This window comes from Scyliorhinus torazame, chromosome 13, assembly GCF_047496885.1.
Source record: "Scyliorhinus torazame isolate Kashiwa2021f chromosome 13, sScyTor2.1, whole genome shotgun sequence".
NCBI classification, from domain to species: Eukaryota; Metazoa; Chordata; class Chondrichthyes; order Carcharhiniformes; family Scyliorhinidae; genus Scyliorhinus; species Scyliorhinus torazame.
The window spans coordinates 194,316,157-194,334,363 of NC_092719.1; the positions used below are offsets into that span (position 1 = coordinate 194,316,157).

The 18,207-nt window shown below is 46.3% G+C and overlaps 1 protein-coding gene across 14 annotated transcripts in view; it reads right to left on the minus strand.

Moving 5' to 3' along the window:
* Nucleotides 1-18,207, minus strand: part of pbrm1 (polybromo 1) — a 123,099-nt gene that overhangs the window by 18,232 nt on the left and 86,660 nt on the right. For 11 of the 14 annotated variants that reach the window (XM_072472667.1, XM_072472675.1, XM_072472673.1 and 8 more), the window contains 7 exons: nucleotides 15,106-15,251; nucleotides 13,466-13,623; nucleotides 12,993-13,176; nucleotides 12,583-12,793; nucleotides 7,053-7,130; nucleotides 6,496-6,694; nucleotides 4,908-5,069 (listed from right to left, as the gene is read on the minus strand). In XM_072472667.1, the coding sequence (XP_072328768.1) occupies nucleotides 4,908-5,069; nucleotides 6,496-6,694; nucleotides 7,053-7,130; nucleotides 12,583-12,793; nucleotides 12,993-13,176; nucleotides 13,466-13,623; nucleotides 15,106-15,251 (1,138 nt within the window). The remainder of the gene's footprint in view (nucleotides 1-4,907; nucleotides 5,070-6,495; nucleotides 6,695-7,052; nucleotides 7,131-12,582; nucleotides 12,794-12,992; nucleotides 13,177-13,465; nucleotides 13,624-15,105; nucleotides 15,252-18,207) is intronic. The other 3 variants (XM_072472672.1, XM_072472676.1, XM_072472670.1) reach the window with 1 other exon arrangement.

An 18,207-nucleotide genomic window follows, 5' to 3' on the forward strand; every position in this document is an offset into this window, starting at 1 on the left:
CCCAGGTCCGATGCCAACCTTGGGCGACAGTTTGTGTGGAGTTTGCACATTCTCCCCTTGTCTGTGTGGGTTTCCTCGCGGTTCTCCGGTTTCTCCCACTGTCCGAAGATGTGGTTAGGTGAGGTTATGGGGATAGGGTGGGGGAGCTGGCCTAGGTAGCTTGCTCTTTTGAAGGGTCAGTGCAGATCGATGGGCTGAATGGTTTTAGAAACCCAGCCATGCATTCATAATGGGTTAGCTGTCCTAACAAAAGCTTCGAGCTCCATTGACAGAAGAGATGTCCACTTCAAATACAAAACAGAGTGCATGTCAATAAATGGATGGGAGCTAGTTTAGAACATTTTCTCTACCTTCAGAAGCAGTTTTTTCAAACAGCCGGATTTGACAGTCCAGTTAAATTAGAGCACAAAAACAGGACAGAAGAGAACATGTTTTTTCATTTTCCAGTGCATTATGTTACTTTCGCAATTGGAAATATACTGTAATGCATATGAATAATTACCCAATGCTGGTCAATGTAAGGCTTAATTTTTCTTTAAAGAACTGATCCTTATGACGATGCATTGCATTAAAAATCCATCTAAATTACAATGCAGCACCTAATAATGAGATTTGAAGGTGTCAAAAGAATTTGCACATCTTTCAAAATGTTCCCAACTCCTCAGCAGGCTTTCCATTTTCTTAATGGATTCTCAAACCTGGTGTGCTTTTAATGGCTTCTAAAACCCGCATCACCCGACAAGAGTGGTGCATGGGAGGAAATTTGATTTAGATTCCCCCATTTAATAATAATAATCGTTATTATTGTCACAAGTAGGCTTACATTAACATGGCAATGAAGTCACTGTGAAAATCCCCTAGTCGCCACATTCCGGTGCCTGTTCGGGTACACAGAGGGAGAATTCAGAATGTCCAATTCACCTAACAAGCATGCCTTTCAGGACTTGTGGGAGGAAACCGGAGCACCCGGAGGAAATCCATGCAGACACAGGAAGAACGTGCAGACTCTGCACAGACGGTGATCCAAGTAGGAATTGAACCTGGGACCCTGGCCCTGTGAGGCAACAGTGCTAATCACGGTGCTACCGTGACACCCATTTAAAATGGGAACCCAACCACAAGGGTGGCAAGCATATGTTTTGCACATTAGGCATTCCTGAACCACCAAACGGCTAGAAGAAAATTGCACGGAGTCGAAAATTAGGAGGAAAGTAAGATTTCCTACAAAATAAAAGTTTGGCCATTCATGCACCAAAACATGTGCCTCCAGATCCAGACAAAAATTCAGCCCATATAGTTCATAATGATCTTTAAAAGCATTCTAATGGAAATGTTTGTGAAGAAAAATTAGATAAACATTTATAGAGTCACAAAATTGAACTCCACTATATAGTTTGCAATAATCCTAAAGGCTAGGAATCCTGTGGCAAGTACGGACTTGGAAATATATCGTAGTTCCTTCATTGTAGCTGGGTCAAAATCCTGGAATTACCTCCCTATCAGCACTGAGGATGTATCTATACCTCGGGCCTTCAGCAGTTCAAGAAGCCATCTTCTCAAGGGCAACTAGGGATGGGCAATAAATGCTGGCCCAGCTAGTGATGCCCACATTGTTGCTAACTTTGCCATAGTTCAATTGCTCTGTTTTATTACCTTTGCTCGAGTCGCCAGGTATCTTTATGATACCGCCACGAGGTTCAAGTCCGAGTAATAATCAATAATCCAATACACCGATTAGTAAGGTTTAAATCAAAGCACATTTATTATACACAGTAATCGCTACTCATGCACAAATTCTACGTTTAAGCTACTTCTACTACTAACAGGCCTATACTTAATTTGGAACTGGCCCACCAGGTCAGGGAAACAAATGGCCTTTCGTTCGGGTTCTGAGCCTGCGGTATTCAAAGTTGGTACAGATTGGTAGCTAGGAGCGCCTATCTCATAGCGAGCGTCGAATTAAGACTTATGAGTTCGATCTTCACTGGAGTCACTGCACCGGTCACGGTCAACGTTGGTTTGTTGTTGCTGGGTGACCCGGGCAGGACGAAGAGCGCGAAGAGGTGGAGAGGAAGAGAAGAGAGCGATTTGAACTTGGGGCTCAATTCTTATAGTCCCCAGGGGCTTCCCGCCTTTTGGGGCAGACCCTGTACCTGGTCCCAAGTGATTGGACTTTGTCCCAATCGCTTGGTTCGATTTTCTCCAATGCTGGAGCGGTTCCCTGATCGACGGGCGGTCTTGAGGTGCTCGTTCACCTCCTTTTGTCTCGGCTTCTGCTTGCGCCGAAGAGTCTGGTTTTGCTTTGTGTGTCTAAATGTTTGCTAATTAGTATGCAGATGGCTGTTGTTTTGTTTTGCTGATGGTTGCTGGTATCGATATTGTCTGGCCTTTCCAGAGGTAAATACACAGCCAACCTGCAGCTGCTGGTTTTTGTCTTGTTGGCTGACTTTCCCCATCAGCCTTTGCCGTTCGCCATTTTAAATCGGGAGTTGGCCATTTTAAGTGGCTATAACATCCCGTAAATGAATAAAATAAAAGGACACAACCTGGTACAATTAAACCGGCAAGCCGAAGGTTTGTATCTAAAAATTAACAACAACCAATCAAGAGAAATTCTATGAATGAATACTGTTGTAACAAAAGCACTGCAATTATCAACAACCATATCACTATAGCAGATGATGATAGAAAAAAAAACTGCAAAATGACCTCAGCGAGTGGAATCATGTGACTTAACCTGACTGTTAAAGTCATCTTTAAAGATCATTCATTATCCCTGTGATTTCCCTGTTGGATGGCTGGACTATTCCTATGTATGTGGAAGATAACAATGAGGGAAAAATATTGCCAGATTATCACCAATGTACAACTTAATCAAATCAATTAAAAACTCCTGTACGTGGTTAACCTTTAGCAATGGTTAGCAACAGCGTGTAAGTAACATTGTATTGTTCCTTGACCTTCTAATAGAACTATTTGTTTGTGAAATACAGGGATTAATCATCATTCGTGGGATTCTCCGACCCCCCCACCGGGTCGGAGAAGCGCCGGGGGTCGGCGTGATTCCTGCCCCCGCCGAATTCTCCGGGTCCCCAAAAATTGCCCCCGTGTGAATCGCGCCGCCCGCCTCGGAGAATGGCGGGAACCGGCGCGACTCGACGGGACCCGGGCCACCCGAATTCTCCGGGCTGCCTTTTAACGAGGGTCCCGCCGGCGTAAATCAAGGTTGGCCCCACCAGCGGGACCCAGCTCCGTGGGCGGCCTCCGGGGTTCTCGGGGGGATCTGGCCCCGGGAGGTGCCCCCACGGTGGCCTGGCCCACGACCGGGGCCCACCGATCTGCGGGCGGGCCTGTGCTGTGGGGGCACTCTATTCCTCTGCAGCGGCCACTGTGGTCCTCCGCCATGGCCGATGCGGAGAGGAACCCTCTCCCGCGCATGCGCCGGGATGACACCAGCACATGCTGGCGCTCCCGCGCATGTGTCAACTTGCGCCGGCCGGCGGAGGCCCTTCCGTGCCGGTTGGCGTGATGCCACGCCCCTTCCACGCCGGCTGGCGGGGCGCAAACCACTCCAGGGTGGGCCTAGCCCCTGAAGGTGGGGAGGATTCCGCACCTTTGGGGCGTCCCGACGCCGGAGTGGTTCACTCGGCACCGGGACCCCCCGCCCTGCCGGGTAGGGAAGAATCCCGCACCATGTTTGCCAATGATTTTGGAAGTATAATAATATCCTCAAGTCCTTACAACTACTTATTGCACCAACATATTTTTACTTGAATGTAGGGCGGGATTCTTCGGAAACCCGCGGGGCGGGCAACTCCGGCGCGAAGGAGTGGCGTGAACCACTCCGGTGTCGAGCCGGTCCGAAGGTGCGGAATCCTCCGCACCTTCAGGGGCTAGGCCGGCACTGGAGTGGTTTGCGGTGCACGGACCGGCGCGGAAGGGGTTTGGCGCCACGTCAACCGGTGCGGAAGGGCCTCCGCCAGCCTGCGCGAGTTGGTGCATGCGCGGGAGCGCCAGCGCGTGCTGGCGTTATCCCAGCGCATGCGCAGGGGGGGGGTTCATCTCCGCGCCGGCCATCGCGGACCGGTACATCAGCCGGCGTTGAGGAATAGAGTGCTCCCATGGCACAGGCCCGCCCACGGATCCGTGGGCTCCTATCGTGGGCCAGGCCACAATGGGGGCACCCCCCCGGGGCCAGATCCCCCGCGCCCCCCAGAGGCCGTCCGCGGAGCCAGGTCCCGCCGGCAAATACCTGTTGTAACATACGCCGGCGGGACCCACCGAAAACGGGCGGCCATTCGGCCCATTGCCGGGGGGGGGGTGCTGCCAGTGGCCGCCGACCAGCGCGATTCCCACCCCCGCCAAATCGCCGGCACCGGAGAATTCGGCAACCGCCAGGATTCACGCCACCTCCCGCCGATTCTCCAACCCGGCGGGGGGAATCGGAGAATCACGCCCGTGTTCTTTTAGCTTACCCAGCAAAGAACATAATTGATAGCTTTTAAACTGTGCACATTTCATTATCATTTGTTAAAAAAAAGTGTTTTCACCAAGAATAAAATCACAGAATAGTTTGTCATGTATAGGATAATTAAGATAAATTTTGTAAAGAAAAATATTTTGGTGCAGCAATGATAGACACAAGATGGACACAAGATGGAAACATAACTTAATATGATCATTTTGAATCAGAAAATGTAAGAAAACTGTTTTAAAAATCAAACATTTCTGATAACTGACCCTAGAGAGAGACTTGCTACATATAATTTTGGTAAACCACCATGGTGCTGATGAAAACCCTGCAAATGTAAAAACACCAAAATGACCCCCCTCCCCCACTAAATTTGGTTGAAAGCAATTTTCAATAGAATTTTAGTCCTTTTCCATTTAGCTAGTTCTCATGCTACCTGTGACAGGGGTCATCTGCTGATGGAGAATTCCCATTGGTGTAGGAGGTGGTACTACCCCCATGATGGCACCTACAGGTGTACCAGCCCGTGGGGAGGCACATTGCTGCTGCTGAGCTGCACGCTCTCTCTCCTGCTGCTCAGCCTGCTTTGCTGCCCGCTCTGAAAAAACACGAACGTATATTCACATTGGCACACCACTCATTTTATTTATTACAGCACAGAATTAGAAATTTGCACGAATGAGATAAAGCAGATACTCTCTTCAATTAATATATTCACAAAGACTAACCTACATTAAAAACCCAAAGGGAGTGTAGTTATTTTGTCAAAGCTTAAAAATAGATCCATACAATTGCCAGGATAGCTGAACCACAACCTTCTTCCAAATATTTCCCAGGAAAGATGAGACAACTGCCTCCAAACAGAGACACAACTTCCAGATTCAGACTGATGGGAATTAGCTTGGTTGTCAACAGCAGCGGATTAACAGAAAAAGCAGCACTTCACAGCATTTTTTGCAAACTCTACAACTGTGATAAAGATGACATTTTATAAAACACTGGGTAAATATATTACAAAACCAATTATTTATTTTCAATGATAAACAAATTAGGCCAGGAGTAAAATTACCAACTGAAACTTCAATTTTACCGACAAGCAAATTTCAACCTTTGGATAGACCATAAGTCTTTCTGCATACAGAAGGTTTAACTGTTCACGTAGTTGGCAGCAACCTTAAAATTAAAGAAGTAATACATTTGAAGTGATGAAATGCAAACTTACATACCATGGGCGAGATTCTCCGACCCCCCGCCGGGTCGGAGAATCGCCGGGGGCTGGCGTGAATCCCGCCCCCGCCGGTTGCCGAAGTCTCCGGCACCGGAGATTCGGTTGGCGGGCCCCCCCCCCGCGCGATTCTCCGGCCCGAAGTCCCGCTGTTAAAATGCCTGTCCCGCCGGAGTAAATGAAACCACCTACCTTACCGGCGGGACAAGGCGGCGCGGGCGGGCTCCGGGGTCTTTGGGGGGGTGCGGGGCGATCTGGCCCCGGGGGGTGCCCCCACGGTGGCCTGGCCCGCGATCGGGGCCCACCGATCCGCGGGTGGGCCTGTGCCGTGGGGGCACTCTTTCCCTTCCGCCTCCGCCACGGTCTCCACCATGGCAGAGGCAGAAGAGACTCCCTCCACTGCGCATGCGCGGGGATGCCGTGAGCGGCCGCTGACGCTCCCACGCATGCGCCGCCCGGAGATGTCATTTCCGCGCCAGCTGGCGGGGCACCAAAGGCCTTTTCCGCCAGCTGACGGGGCGGAAATTCGTCCGGCGTCGACCTAGCCCCTCAAGGCTGGGCTCGGCCCCCAAAGATGCGGAGCATTCCGCACCTTTGGGGCGGCGCGTTGCCCGTCTGATTTGCGCCGTTTTGGGCGCCAGTCGGCGGACATCGCGCTGTTTCCAGAGAACTTCGCCCCATATCTGTATCTAGTTGTATCGGGTAACTTAATTTGGGCCATTGTGATGTTAAGTCACCTTTGTTTTCATTAAGTATTGCACTCTGAATGTCTTTTTATAAATAATAAACGATGAGCTACCTTCATACTCTGCTTTTTTGACAGCCTCAAGATTTCGCCATTCTGTACCCACAAGCCTACTCAGCTCTCCAAAAGAGAAGTCAGGATGCTTGGCTTTGATAACAGCTCTCATTTCACTGCTAAACAAGATGTAACCACTTGGGTTGGTCTTCCTCTTTCCCTCCTTCTGTTTAGTACCCTTAACGGATTTTGGGGTTGACTATATGTAGGCAATATAGGACAAAGGGGTGTTAGTATTTCGAAGCAATATAAATGTACAGAGGATAAGTGAGGAAAATCCTTTGAATATGATTTATATCCAATTAGTTCAGCAAAATCATATTCCATTGGTCCCCAGCATGCATTCTATAACAGAACTTAGCTAAGTACATTACAAGAATAAAAGTATTACACAAATTTCAGCATTAAATCTAAATTAAATTGATGGACAGATTATTGAACTTGATGCAAGGGCATAAGTGATAAAATAACTTACAAATTATTAAACAAATAGACTTGGAGTTATATTGGATTACATCAAGTGGTTTTTGCCTTACTGTCTCAAACATTTGATATACCTTTTTCCTTGGGAATATTCTTTTGGCGGGTTTTTTACATCTGTTTTGTAATTTTTCTGGGTTCACTTGTCTTGACATCTTGCAGTCAAAGAAAGCAGATATTCAGTCTATTTCCAGGCTACTGCTAATGTATTCTGTGTTACCAATATCTGATCCCATAATTCATGCGTTTTACAGGTATAACTTTTAATTTTAGGAATATAGCTGTCAGGTTGGAAATTATAGACTTAAATGCAAGATAAATGGAAAACCTGATAGAATCTGGCAAACAACCCTGAAGTGAATGCAAATCAAACAAAGTCAGAGGTAGAGGCGTAAAACTTAAAACAATGGATGAATCATCTTTTAGCTTTGTAATGGAGTCAGGAGGTCCATCCTTACTTCAATAAAATATTTAAATGACTTATGTAGTCCTTAACTGTAAGAAGATAAAAGCTTGCAATTCTGCGAAAGAGGGGGCAGCACGGTGGCGCAGTGGATTAGCCCTGCTGCCTCACGGCGTTGAGGTCCCAGGTTCATTCCCGGTTCCCTAACCCTAACCCTAACCCAAAGATGTGCAGGCTAGGTAGATTGGCCACGCTAAATTGCCCTTTAATTGGAAAAAATGAATTGGGTACTCTAAATTAAAAAAAAAAATTCTGGGAAAGAGGTCATACACCCCATTAGAGATATAAAGGGCAGGATTCTCCCTTCCAGAGTCTAAGTGTTCCTGCCAGCGGACAAATCCGACTGTGTCCTGCAGGCATTAGGAGCGTTGCTGGGGTGGGATTCTCATGCCTTAACTATGCAAAAATATGCATAGCGACGTACCTTGTTTTCCTGCAGTTACTGAAGACGGGCCACCATTTTGAACGGGCGCCCCGATCCCAGTGTCCAGGGACAGGTCTTCCGACCCCCCACAATGCAAATGTTGACCCCCTGCTGACATGGGTAGAACCCCTAACTCCTCAATAAGGAGGGGCATCCTCCACCTCACCATGGGAATAACAGGTCAACCCCCCCACACCACGCACACATGAGCCCCCCCCCCCTTTGTCCTCACCCCCAGCATTGCCAATAGTGCACTTCGCCCTGGCATGATGGCACTGACACCTTGGCAGGGACTCCCTAGCCTGCCACAATGGGCCCCAAGTGGGGTTAAGGGGGTCAGCCCACTGCTCATGTGGCCGTCTGCCATTGCCAGGTTGCAGACGGAGGATCCCCCATAAGGTCCTGGGGGTAGGGTGGGCTCGGGCTTTGGGTAAGGGTTTGACCCCAAGATCTCCACCCGGATGGGAATCTGGTGTCTGGACTGCCCCTTCCAGCCCTGGGCAACTGAAGATCACTCTTGGCATGATCTCAGGCAGCTCTCTGTTCAAGATCTTCATCCTGGTCTGACTTGTTTAAACTCTGAAGTGGCCTCCTCACCCTGAAGTGCTCTGCCTGACAGCTGATCAGCAGACCAGACAGTTCAGTGAAGAACTAAGCCAGGAACACCTCCCCTTTCCTCACATCTGCTCCCTCAGCTCTATGCTTTTGAAACTGCTGCTTTGTTAAGTGTCAGAGCCTTGATTGACAACTGCTGTAGTTGTGGTTTCAATTCCTCTTTTTTAACCGCAGAAAGCACGTAGCATTGTTGATTGCATTACAATAAAAGATCAGCTGTTTGCATGTTCCCGCCAGTGTGGGATGGGACCGGAGACCGGGGAGGGGGACGGGGACGGAAAAGAGCGTCTGCTACCCAGCATTGATCCCGTTTTTGACCCAACACGTGATTCTCTGCCCGATCGGGATTCCCGATCTTAGTGGCGGGGAATAGAGAATGCCAAAGTATTCATATATGTCATGGAATTAAAGCGTTTGGTTTTGAATGTAAAAGATAGTTAGATCTACATTTCCATTTGGAACATCCCAGATATGCTACATTGTCATGGAGATGGGCTGACAAGAGTTACGAGATTCTTTGTTTAGTTTATCTGGGTATTTCTCACAGAAGGCAGTTGCAATTTTGGGCTGGTCTAGTTTGTAGCGCACTTCGAGAGAGAGAGAAAGTTGGCAACAGGGTCAGCTTGGAAGGCAGAGAGCAGGCAGTTGGCATATCTGCCGGCAGCCATACATAGAAGCCATTAAGAATTAGGGGTGTTCCTGATCTGGAGTCATTAAGCAGGAATCGTGGGCGGTGGGGTCCATTTGAATAAAAAGTCCACAGTCATGAGGAATTAAAAAGATCAGATTTGTCTTGATAAAACTAGTCTAAGTAGCAGACTGAGAAACTGAGGAGAAATCAAAGTGAATTCCAGAGGGCTGTTGCATATCTATGGGTTGGTCCCATGAGAAGTGAATGAACTTTCAAAATCTTGTAAGTTAACAAACTCGGGGGGGGTCACTGGGGGAGAGAAGGTAGTAAAAATTAGAACTTGGCCTAAAGCATAAACTATATAGTGTTATGTTAGTGATGTTGCTTTGTTCAATTTCTTTTCATATAGACGAAAAGTTTGTTTTTGTTTAAATGTGAAATTATGTGGCATAGTGAGTTAATTACTGGGTATTCGTGTTTCTCTTTTAACATTAACGGTTTCTAACAGGATCGTAACATCTGGAACTGGCAAAGTATTGCCCAATTGTGACTTCTGATTTTCTTGGTTCTTTGCAGGGAGATGCTGCTCTTCACTCAGCATCTCACAGCTGGACATAGTTTAGATTGGTAATGGTACTCTGGGACATATCACGGTCTTCACTTTATGCCAATCACCTCATTATTTTGTTACTTAGGGCTGAATTTTCCTACCTGGAGACTAAGTATGGTGGCGGGTAGCTCTGGCAACACCTTTCCTGCTGGTCAAAATGCTGGGTGGGATCCCATGTCAGATTGTGTGTTTGAAACCTCATTAATTATGCACAGGCATATTCCCCTCCGAGTCACCCATCAGGCTGCAGCTGATGTGTCTGTCCGCCCTCAGCTGGTATGTTCAAAGGGCCTGGCGCCATATTTAAATACCAGTCCAGCACACACCTATCACTCTTTCCAGCCCACTTGTCTTCACCAGAGTGTGCAGGATGTCAGCAAATCAGAGGGAAAGGCTCGCAGCCTCAAGAAGAAGTCTGTTTCATGATTAAACCACCCTCCCTCTGAGCCCATCACCTGTGAGGCGCCCATGCCCATTTGGACCTCCACCCATTGCATCTGGAGTCTTTGTGCATCCCTTCCAGTAACCTTTAACCTCCATGTTTGTGAGCTTTTCATGCAGCCTTGTCAGGATCCAGCTTCCCTTTCCTAGGTATTCCCTCTGCCTTCCATTGTTTGTCTTCTTCATCCACCTCTTGCCCTTCTATCTGCCATTGTAGGCCTTTGCCCCGAACCCCCCATTCTTGTATAGCTCTCCTTCCACATTGCCCCACTTGTCTTCGTTAGGCCACTGCCCCCCCGCCTCACCTCGCACTCCATCCCCAGAAGAACTTCGGACCTTTGTTGCGGAGGCTGCATGAGTCCCATAGCACTGTCCACAGGCATAATACTGATCAGAGATGGTGACCTAGGAGGGGTCCATGAGTCCTGCAGCATGGTGCTGTCCATGAAAACAAGCTTGGCATGGGGGATGGAGGGCAGGAACCGGTCTGCATCAGCAGAGTGGTGAACAGAGCATCAGGAACAGCGCAGCACTATGGTGGTGTTGTACTCACACCAAAGTCTCTTACAAACTGAGGCCCCGCATGCCACTCATTAGCAATTGGGTTTTACATCAATGTAATTTCACACTGGTGCAACACAAGATTGAAAGGCCTAACAGGATGCTAGTGTGCAACTGTTTTAATGAGTATTCATACAATGTAAATTGCAAACCATGCTATCAGCCTACAGGAAGACTGACCCGCCATCATTGGGAAAATTGCTCGTGATTTTACGCTGGTGGGTTTCCAACATTTTAACTCCTGCTAGATTCTTTGCTCCTGCCTGCCATCAAACCTGCTCTGAATGGGATGAGAGAATTCCGCCCTTATATCCTGACAATGATCAAAATGGTTGTGATTGTTACTGCAATTAAACTGTGAAGCCATGCGAGTGGTCTGTGCCTTAAAGGATCTGGAACACTGCACATTATACAACACTTGAACAGTGTGAAATAAAGATTCACTATCCTGCTGAGTAAAACCGCGCAACAGTGATTTCCTAATTTTGCTTGTTTAATAACTTTTAAGTGATTAAGTGAAAATATGAAATTGTCACCCCTGCCCCACCCATGCTTCTTAGTATCCACGGCAGAACATGGGAATGCCTGCTCTTTACCTTCCCCCAGTGAAGCTCAAATATGTACTGAAACACAAGACCACGTACAGCCTCTAATTTGTCGAGACAGGATCTCACACCCCACTGTGGCACGTGGTTTTAAGGATCATCAGAGACCAAATGGGAAGTGACAGGTACAGCACAACTCACCTCAAGATTCCATGGGGAGTCAGGTTTGCTGTTGAGTTATCAACAATGCCCTTGATTACCGTGAACTGCCTGGTTCAGGAATCACATTATCAAGTTGGCCATAGAGGCTGATTGCGTTTTGAGCTTTCATTACCAGGGCAGAATTCTCCCCAATCCGGCGGGGCGGGCGGTCCCGGCGCCGAGGAGTGACGTGAACCACTCTGGCTTCGGGCCGCCCGGAAGGTGCAGAATCCTCCGCACCTTCAGGGGCTAGGCCGGCGGGGTTGGCGCCACGCCAACTGGCGCCGAAGGGCCTCCACCGGCCGGCGCGAGTTGGCGCATTCGCGGGAGCGCCAGCGTGTTCTGCCGTCATCCCAGCACATGCGCAGGGGGGTTCGTCTCCGCACCGGCCATGGCGGAGGTCCATAGCAGCCAGTGTGGAGGGAAAGAGTGCCCCCACGAAACAGGCCCGCCCGCGGATGGGTGGGCCCCGATCGCGGGCCAGGCCACCATGGGGGCACCCCCCGGGGCCAGATCCCCCCACGCTCCCCCGAGGACGCCAGAGGCCACCCGCAGGCAGGTCCCGCCGGTAAGCACCTGGTCTAATTTACGCCGGCGGGACCGGACGAAAACGGGCGGCCGCTCGAACCATCGCGGGCCGGAGAATTGCTGGGGTGGTGGGGTGCTGCCAGCAGCCGCCGGCCGGTGCGATTCCCGCCCCCGCCAAAACCCTGGCGCCGGAGAACTCGGCAGCCGGCGGGGACGGGAGTCACGCCGCCCCCCGGCGATTCTCCGGCCCGGCAGGGGGTCGGAGAATCCCGCCCCAGGTTTGGCATTTTGCAGCCACACCAACAAAGGTGACCATGGTTATGATACATTGATCCATCAGTACTGTTTAAATAATAGAAGTTTTGAAGTAGTTATGTATATGCAAGAGAAACTTTACAATCAAGATTTGAAATAAAAGGGGAAACAAGGTTTGCTCTAATCTACCATGCTGTTTTCATGTTGCATAAACCTAGAATTATTTTAGTTTTGTTCTTCAAAATGGTGTTTTAGCTTCAGTAAAAACATGATGCCTCTTACTTTAACAATATTATACCCATAGAAATCCCCAATAAGATCATATTACTGTACCTGTGGAGGTGTATATGGAGCTATTTCCATTTCATTAGTAACAGGAGTCTGTAACTGAGGCACAGCGGGCTGTTCAGCAGTTTCAGCCTCCTCTTCAACACCCTCTTCATGATCTTCATCAGGTTCTTCAAATTCTGCAAATTTCATCTCCAAATCCTGTATTTTCTTATCTAAAAGAGGAGATGGTTCCTTTTGGGGAACAATAAGTTTCCTGGAACAGTATACATAATTTCCACTTTATCATTAAGAACAGTCACTGTGTAGGACTTGTATACTTATTGTAACACTACATAAAGTAAGGTTCCTTAGAAGTTTAAATTTGGAATTTAAACTCTACTGCCCTCCCATTCATTGTTTTTCTGTATCACCCACTCCTCAACCCACTTCTATTTTACAGTATTAGGCCTCACCTGAAGTAATATATCTCATCATCCAATATTTTTGCAGATAAGGAAAATCTCTTTAAGCCTTTAAACCTTTTCATTTGCTTGTCAGTTTCATTGTAACGACTCTCACAAATGTACACATCATTTTCATTCACTTCCGTTGGTCGACAAGAGAGGTAATCTTTAAACGATAACACGCTGCACTTGCCTGCGTGCAACCGCACCAAAATAGAAACACTATCATTACATGTATATCTAGTCAGACTATTGCACATGAACAACCCGCATATTATTAAAAACCTGTCACACCATTTAGTATTACTTTTGATGACAAATATCGGAATTATTTATTTGATTCTGATCAAGAAGACATTGATACAGTCAAAATGGCTTTTTAAAATTCTAAATGCTCTCCAGAATACTTCACAAAATTTATGCTGAAACCTAATATATTACTCCGTCCACCAATAATAAGTGTTAAGATATTAACTGCTTACCAAGCACACAAGTCATGGTACAGGTTTCTTCCACATTGCTAAGAAATACTTCCTTCTTGTAAAACATTTTTGTGGGTTCATGTTCGGTCTCCTCAGGGTGGATGAATATGGGACCAAAGAAATATGCAGCACCACCCCGCACCCACATCTTCTCAATCCTATCAACAAAGTATACATGGAGTATGATCTTTTTTCTACATTTTGAACAGTAATTCCTTTGATTTTATTTTTTTAAAAATAATTTAATAATCTTTATTGTCACAAGTAGGCTTACAATAGCACTGCAATGAGGTTACTGTGAAAACCCCCTAGTCGGCACATTCTGGCGCCTGTTCGGGTACACAGAAGGAAAATTCAGAATGTCCAAATTACCTAACAGCCCGTCTTTCGGGACTTGTGGGAGGAAACCGGAGCACCCGGAGGAAACCCAGGCAGACACAGGGAGAACATGCAGACTCTGCACAGACAGTGACCCAAGCCGGGAATCGAACCTGGGATCCTGGCGCTGTGAAGCAACAGTGCTGACCACTGTGCTAGGAGTTGGAAGATCAACTACATTGTTCAGAAAATGTGTGATGGAGTCTGCGGTTTGTGGAGTCTGCAAGGGTCGAGTTGCTGCGGGTGGAGGCCATGCGGCGGCTCCTCTTCCCTTTGTCAGCAGGGCTGCAGCTTTGGTCTGACCCAGGTTTCAGGCTGAAGCTGCTTTGTCCTTGGGGTTCTCAAACAGATCATCTGAGGTTTTGTGGGAGGAGTCAGTTCTAATCAGGTTTTGAGTGATATGGCGGTTAAAGGAGAGGGGGATGGTATTTTCTTTTCCATTCATGGGATGTGGAGTCATTGGCTAGGCCAGCATTTATTGCCCATCTCTACTTGCGCCTGAGATGATGGCAGTAAGCCTCCTTTGTGAATCGCTGCAGTTCATGTGTTGGAGGGCACTCACAGTGCTGTTAGAGACGGAAGTCCAGGTTTTTGAAGCAGCAAAGGGGGATACAAAGGCTGGATCCAGGAACGGCTGCTGGGCAAAAATAAGGTTGCTGCTTCTGTTGCAATTACTTTAAAGTAACTGGTTAACCCGAATCGGCCATTCAGTGCACAGGTCCTTCTTGACAGTTTAGATAAAAGTGATTTTGGTAATCCACGTGATTAGGATCGGCGTGCCAGAGCTGAAAAGGTTATGGAGAATTGCACCATTTTGAAGATTATACCCGTGAAGTTGGGTTGAATGGGAGCTACTGTCTGCTGAGAATTGCTGGCTAAATCCTTAAATAAAAGGACTTGAATTCTACCTGAGGAAGTTTAGAGTCTAGACGGACCCGACGGCTAAAATTGGTATCATAAATTTTATCTATCTTTGTTGTATTTGCTATTTAATATGTCATTTATAATTTAAGTTGACTGGTATTTGCCTGTGTTTATTTTGGTCCAAGTAAAAGAGTTACAAAACAAATCATTCAGTAGATTTGGTTCTTTGGTTTGTTAATCACTACGGGGATTGTAACAAATAGTGCTGGGGATTATAATAATTCTATTCATGTTGCAGAAATAACCAAATATTATTAACAGTAATATTCGCATAGACATATGCAGGTGATGAAGTGAAAATTTGCAATACAATTGAAATTTTTAAATAAGTTACTGACCTGCCTACACGTGGTTGCACTAAACCATGTGATTTTATGTACACACAATCTCCAACTTTGAGCCACAATTCATTATAGTGAAGCTGCTCATAATACTGGCAGCCTGGTTCTCCACTTGAAATTTCCACTGGCACATCCTCGCGGTCCTGGGCAGACAGATTGTATAATAATATTTTCTATAAGGACTGCATTTGACATCTACTGACAATAAACAGCAACGGAGAATTGAACCAAAGACAACCGAGTTCTGAGAAAAATATATAAATTGATAGTCTGGAAATCACTGTTTTGACAATCTTGTGCATTTAGCAGCGGTATTGAGGTTTCAGTTGAGTTTCCCTTGCACAAAACATCAATAGTCAGGATGCATAAATAGGTCAAGATGAGATTTTGTGGCTTACATGTTGCATTATTTACAGGCTGAATTTCCATAAAGTTATTAACAGGCAATGTAAATAAACTAAAAGATAACTTTAAATAATTCTAAATAATAGATCAAGGGGGTGAAATTTCTCATAATAAAAATAAGGTGGATAACTGTTATTCTCGACAGAAATTGCACTCTCAGAAATTGTATGTTCAAAAGTATAGGTTCCTTTAATTTTCACAGAATAGAATGGTTACAAAACAGAAGGAGGATGTTTGGCCCACTGTGTCTGTGCTGGCTCTCCAAATGAGCAATTCACCCAGTGCCTCTCTTCTGCCTTTTCCCTGTAAGTTAAAGTAAAGTCACCATAGTCCCAGCTTTCCCCTTGGGAGGAGAAGAGCTGACTGGTGATCTTATTTGAGGAAAGATGTAGTGGCATTGGACGCAGTTGAAAGCAGGTTCACTAGGTTGATTTCAGAGGTGAGGGGTTTGTCTTATGAAGAGAGATTGAACAGTTTAGGCCCATACTCTCTCGAGTTTAGAAGAAAAAGGGGAGATCAAATTAAGGCATATACGATGATAAAAGGTATGGATAAAGTAGACATAGAGCAGATGCTTCCTCCTGTACAGCATACCAGGGGGCTGGTTTAGCACACTGGGCTAAAGGGGCTGGTTTAGCACACTGGGCTAAATCGCTGGCTTTTAAAGCAGACCAAGGCAGGCCAGCAGCGCGGTTCAATTCCCGTACCAGCCTCCCCGAACAGGCGCCGGAATGTGGCGACTAGGGGCTTTTCACAGTAACTTCATTGAAGCCTACTTGTGACAATAAGCGATTTTCATTTCATTTTCATTTTCATTCTGGAACAAGGGGGTCATAGTCTCAGGATAAGGGGTAGCAAATCTAAAACCGAGATGAGGAGAAATGACTTCTCCCAAGAAGTGATGAATCTGTGGAATTGGCTACCCCAGATTGCGGTGGATGCTGGGACAGTGAGCAAAGTTAAGGAGGAGTTAGGCAGATTTTTAATTAGTAATGGGTTGAACGGTTACAGAGAACAGGCAGTACGGTGGAGACGCTGCCATGATGAGATCAGCCAGTATCATACTGAACAGTGGAGCAGGCTTGAGGGACTAAATTGCCTACTCCTGCTCCTACTTCTTATGTTCTAAGAAAGAACTATTCTGTCTAATTCCACCTTCCAGCTCTTGGTCTGTAGCCCTGTAGGTAACTGCACCTCAAGCACAAATCTGGTGTTCTTGTTAAAAAGAGGATTAGGGGTTATGAAGAAAAAGCAGGAGAATGGAGATGAGGAATGGCCTAATTCTGCTCCGACATCTTATATACACCCAGGTCCCTCTGTTCCTGCACCCCCTTTAGAATTGTAATCTTTATTTTAAATTGTTTCTCCACATTCATCCTACCGAAATGAATCAATTCAGTTCTCTACATTAAATTTAATCTGCCACTTGTCCACCCATTCCACCAACCCGTCTTCAATATCTTGCTCACAGTTCACAATATTGCCAATTTCTCTATCTTCCGCAAATTCTGAAATTGTGCTCTGTGCATCAAGGTCTAGGTCGAAGTATATCTAGAAGAGCATGGGTCCTAACACCGACCTCTGGGGAACTCCACTATGTACCTTCCTCCAGTCTGCCAAACACCCATTAAGCACTCCTCTCTTGTTTATTGTTATTCAGCCACTTTCATTTCCAAGTTGCTGTCCTTCTTATTCCATGAGTTCTCAAGTCTGTTGTGTGGCATTTTATCAAAGGCCCTTTGGAAGTCTACGTATACCACATTAATAGCTACCCTCCAAAAACTTCAGCAAGTTAGTTAAACATGATTTGCCCTTAACAAATCCGTGTCAACTTTCCTTAAATAATCTAACTTTGCCCAAGTGACTTAATTTTGTCCAGAATTATCACTTCCAGAAGCACCTCCCCATCGAGGTTAACTGACCAATCTAGCCTGTAGTTGCCGAGCTTATTTCTACATTCTTTTTTAAACAAGAGTGCAATATTTGCAATTATCCAGTCCTCTGATCCTGAGTCTAAGGAAGACTGGAAAATTATGGCAAGTGCCTCCAAAATTTCCACTCTCAACTTCCCTCAGTATCCTTGGATGCATCTCATCCAGTCTTGGTACCTTAATAAAAATACTTATTTAAAAAAATGAACAAGATTTTACATTTTAACAAACATCACAACAAAACCAGGAAAATTATACAGCACAGCAAGCAACAAGTAAAAGGTTCAGCATACATGGATACAGAGAACAGCAGTGTAACGAGTTTGATACAATCATTAGACATAACTTGATGCCTCTATAAGTCTCTATAAGTCCAACCACAGAACAAGGAGAAACACGAGAAGGCCATAAAACACGGTAAAATGGGTGTACCTTCCCACCCAATGATTGCTCGCAACAATAAATTTTTTGTGCTGTGTTCAGGTGCTCACCGCTCTACTCCAACAGTGCCAGAGGCACTGCAACCTTCTCTCTTTGGATACTAGGCCCACCTGCACCCATGCAGGAACTAATCACAGATTATTTATATCCAGAGTTAAATGCTATCAATTTCCAACTGATCACTTCAAAATCACTCAAGCGTGAAGGGGGGTGATTGGAAAGCACTTAATTCTGTTTGAAGTTGCCCAGGGCCTGTCAATCAAAGCTTGATGTTTATAAGCATTATCATTAGAGCACTTCAGAGTTACTCAACCATGAAGGA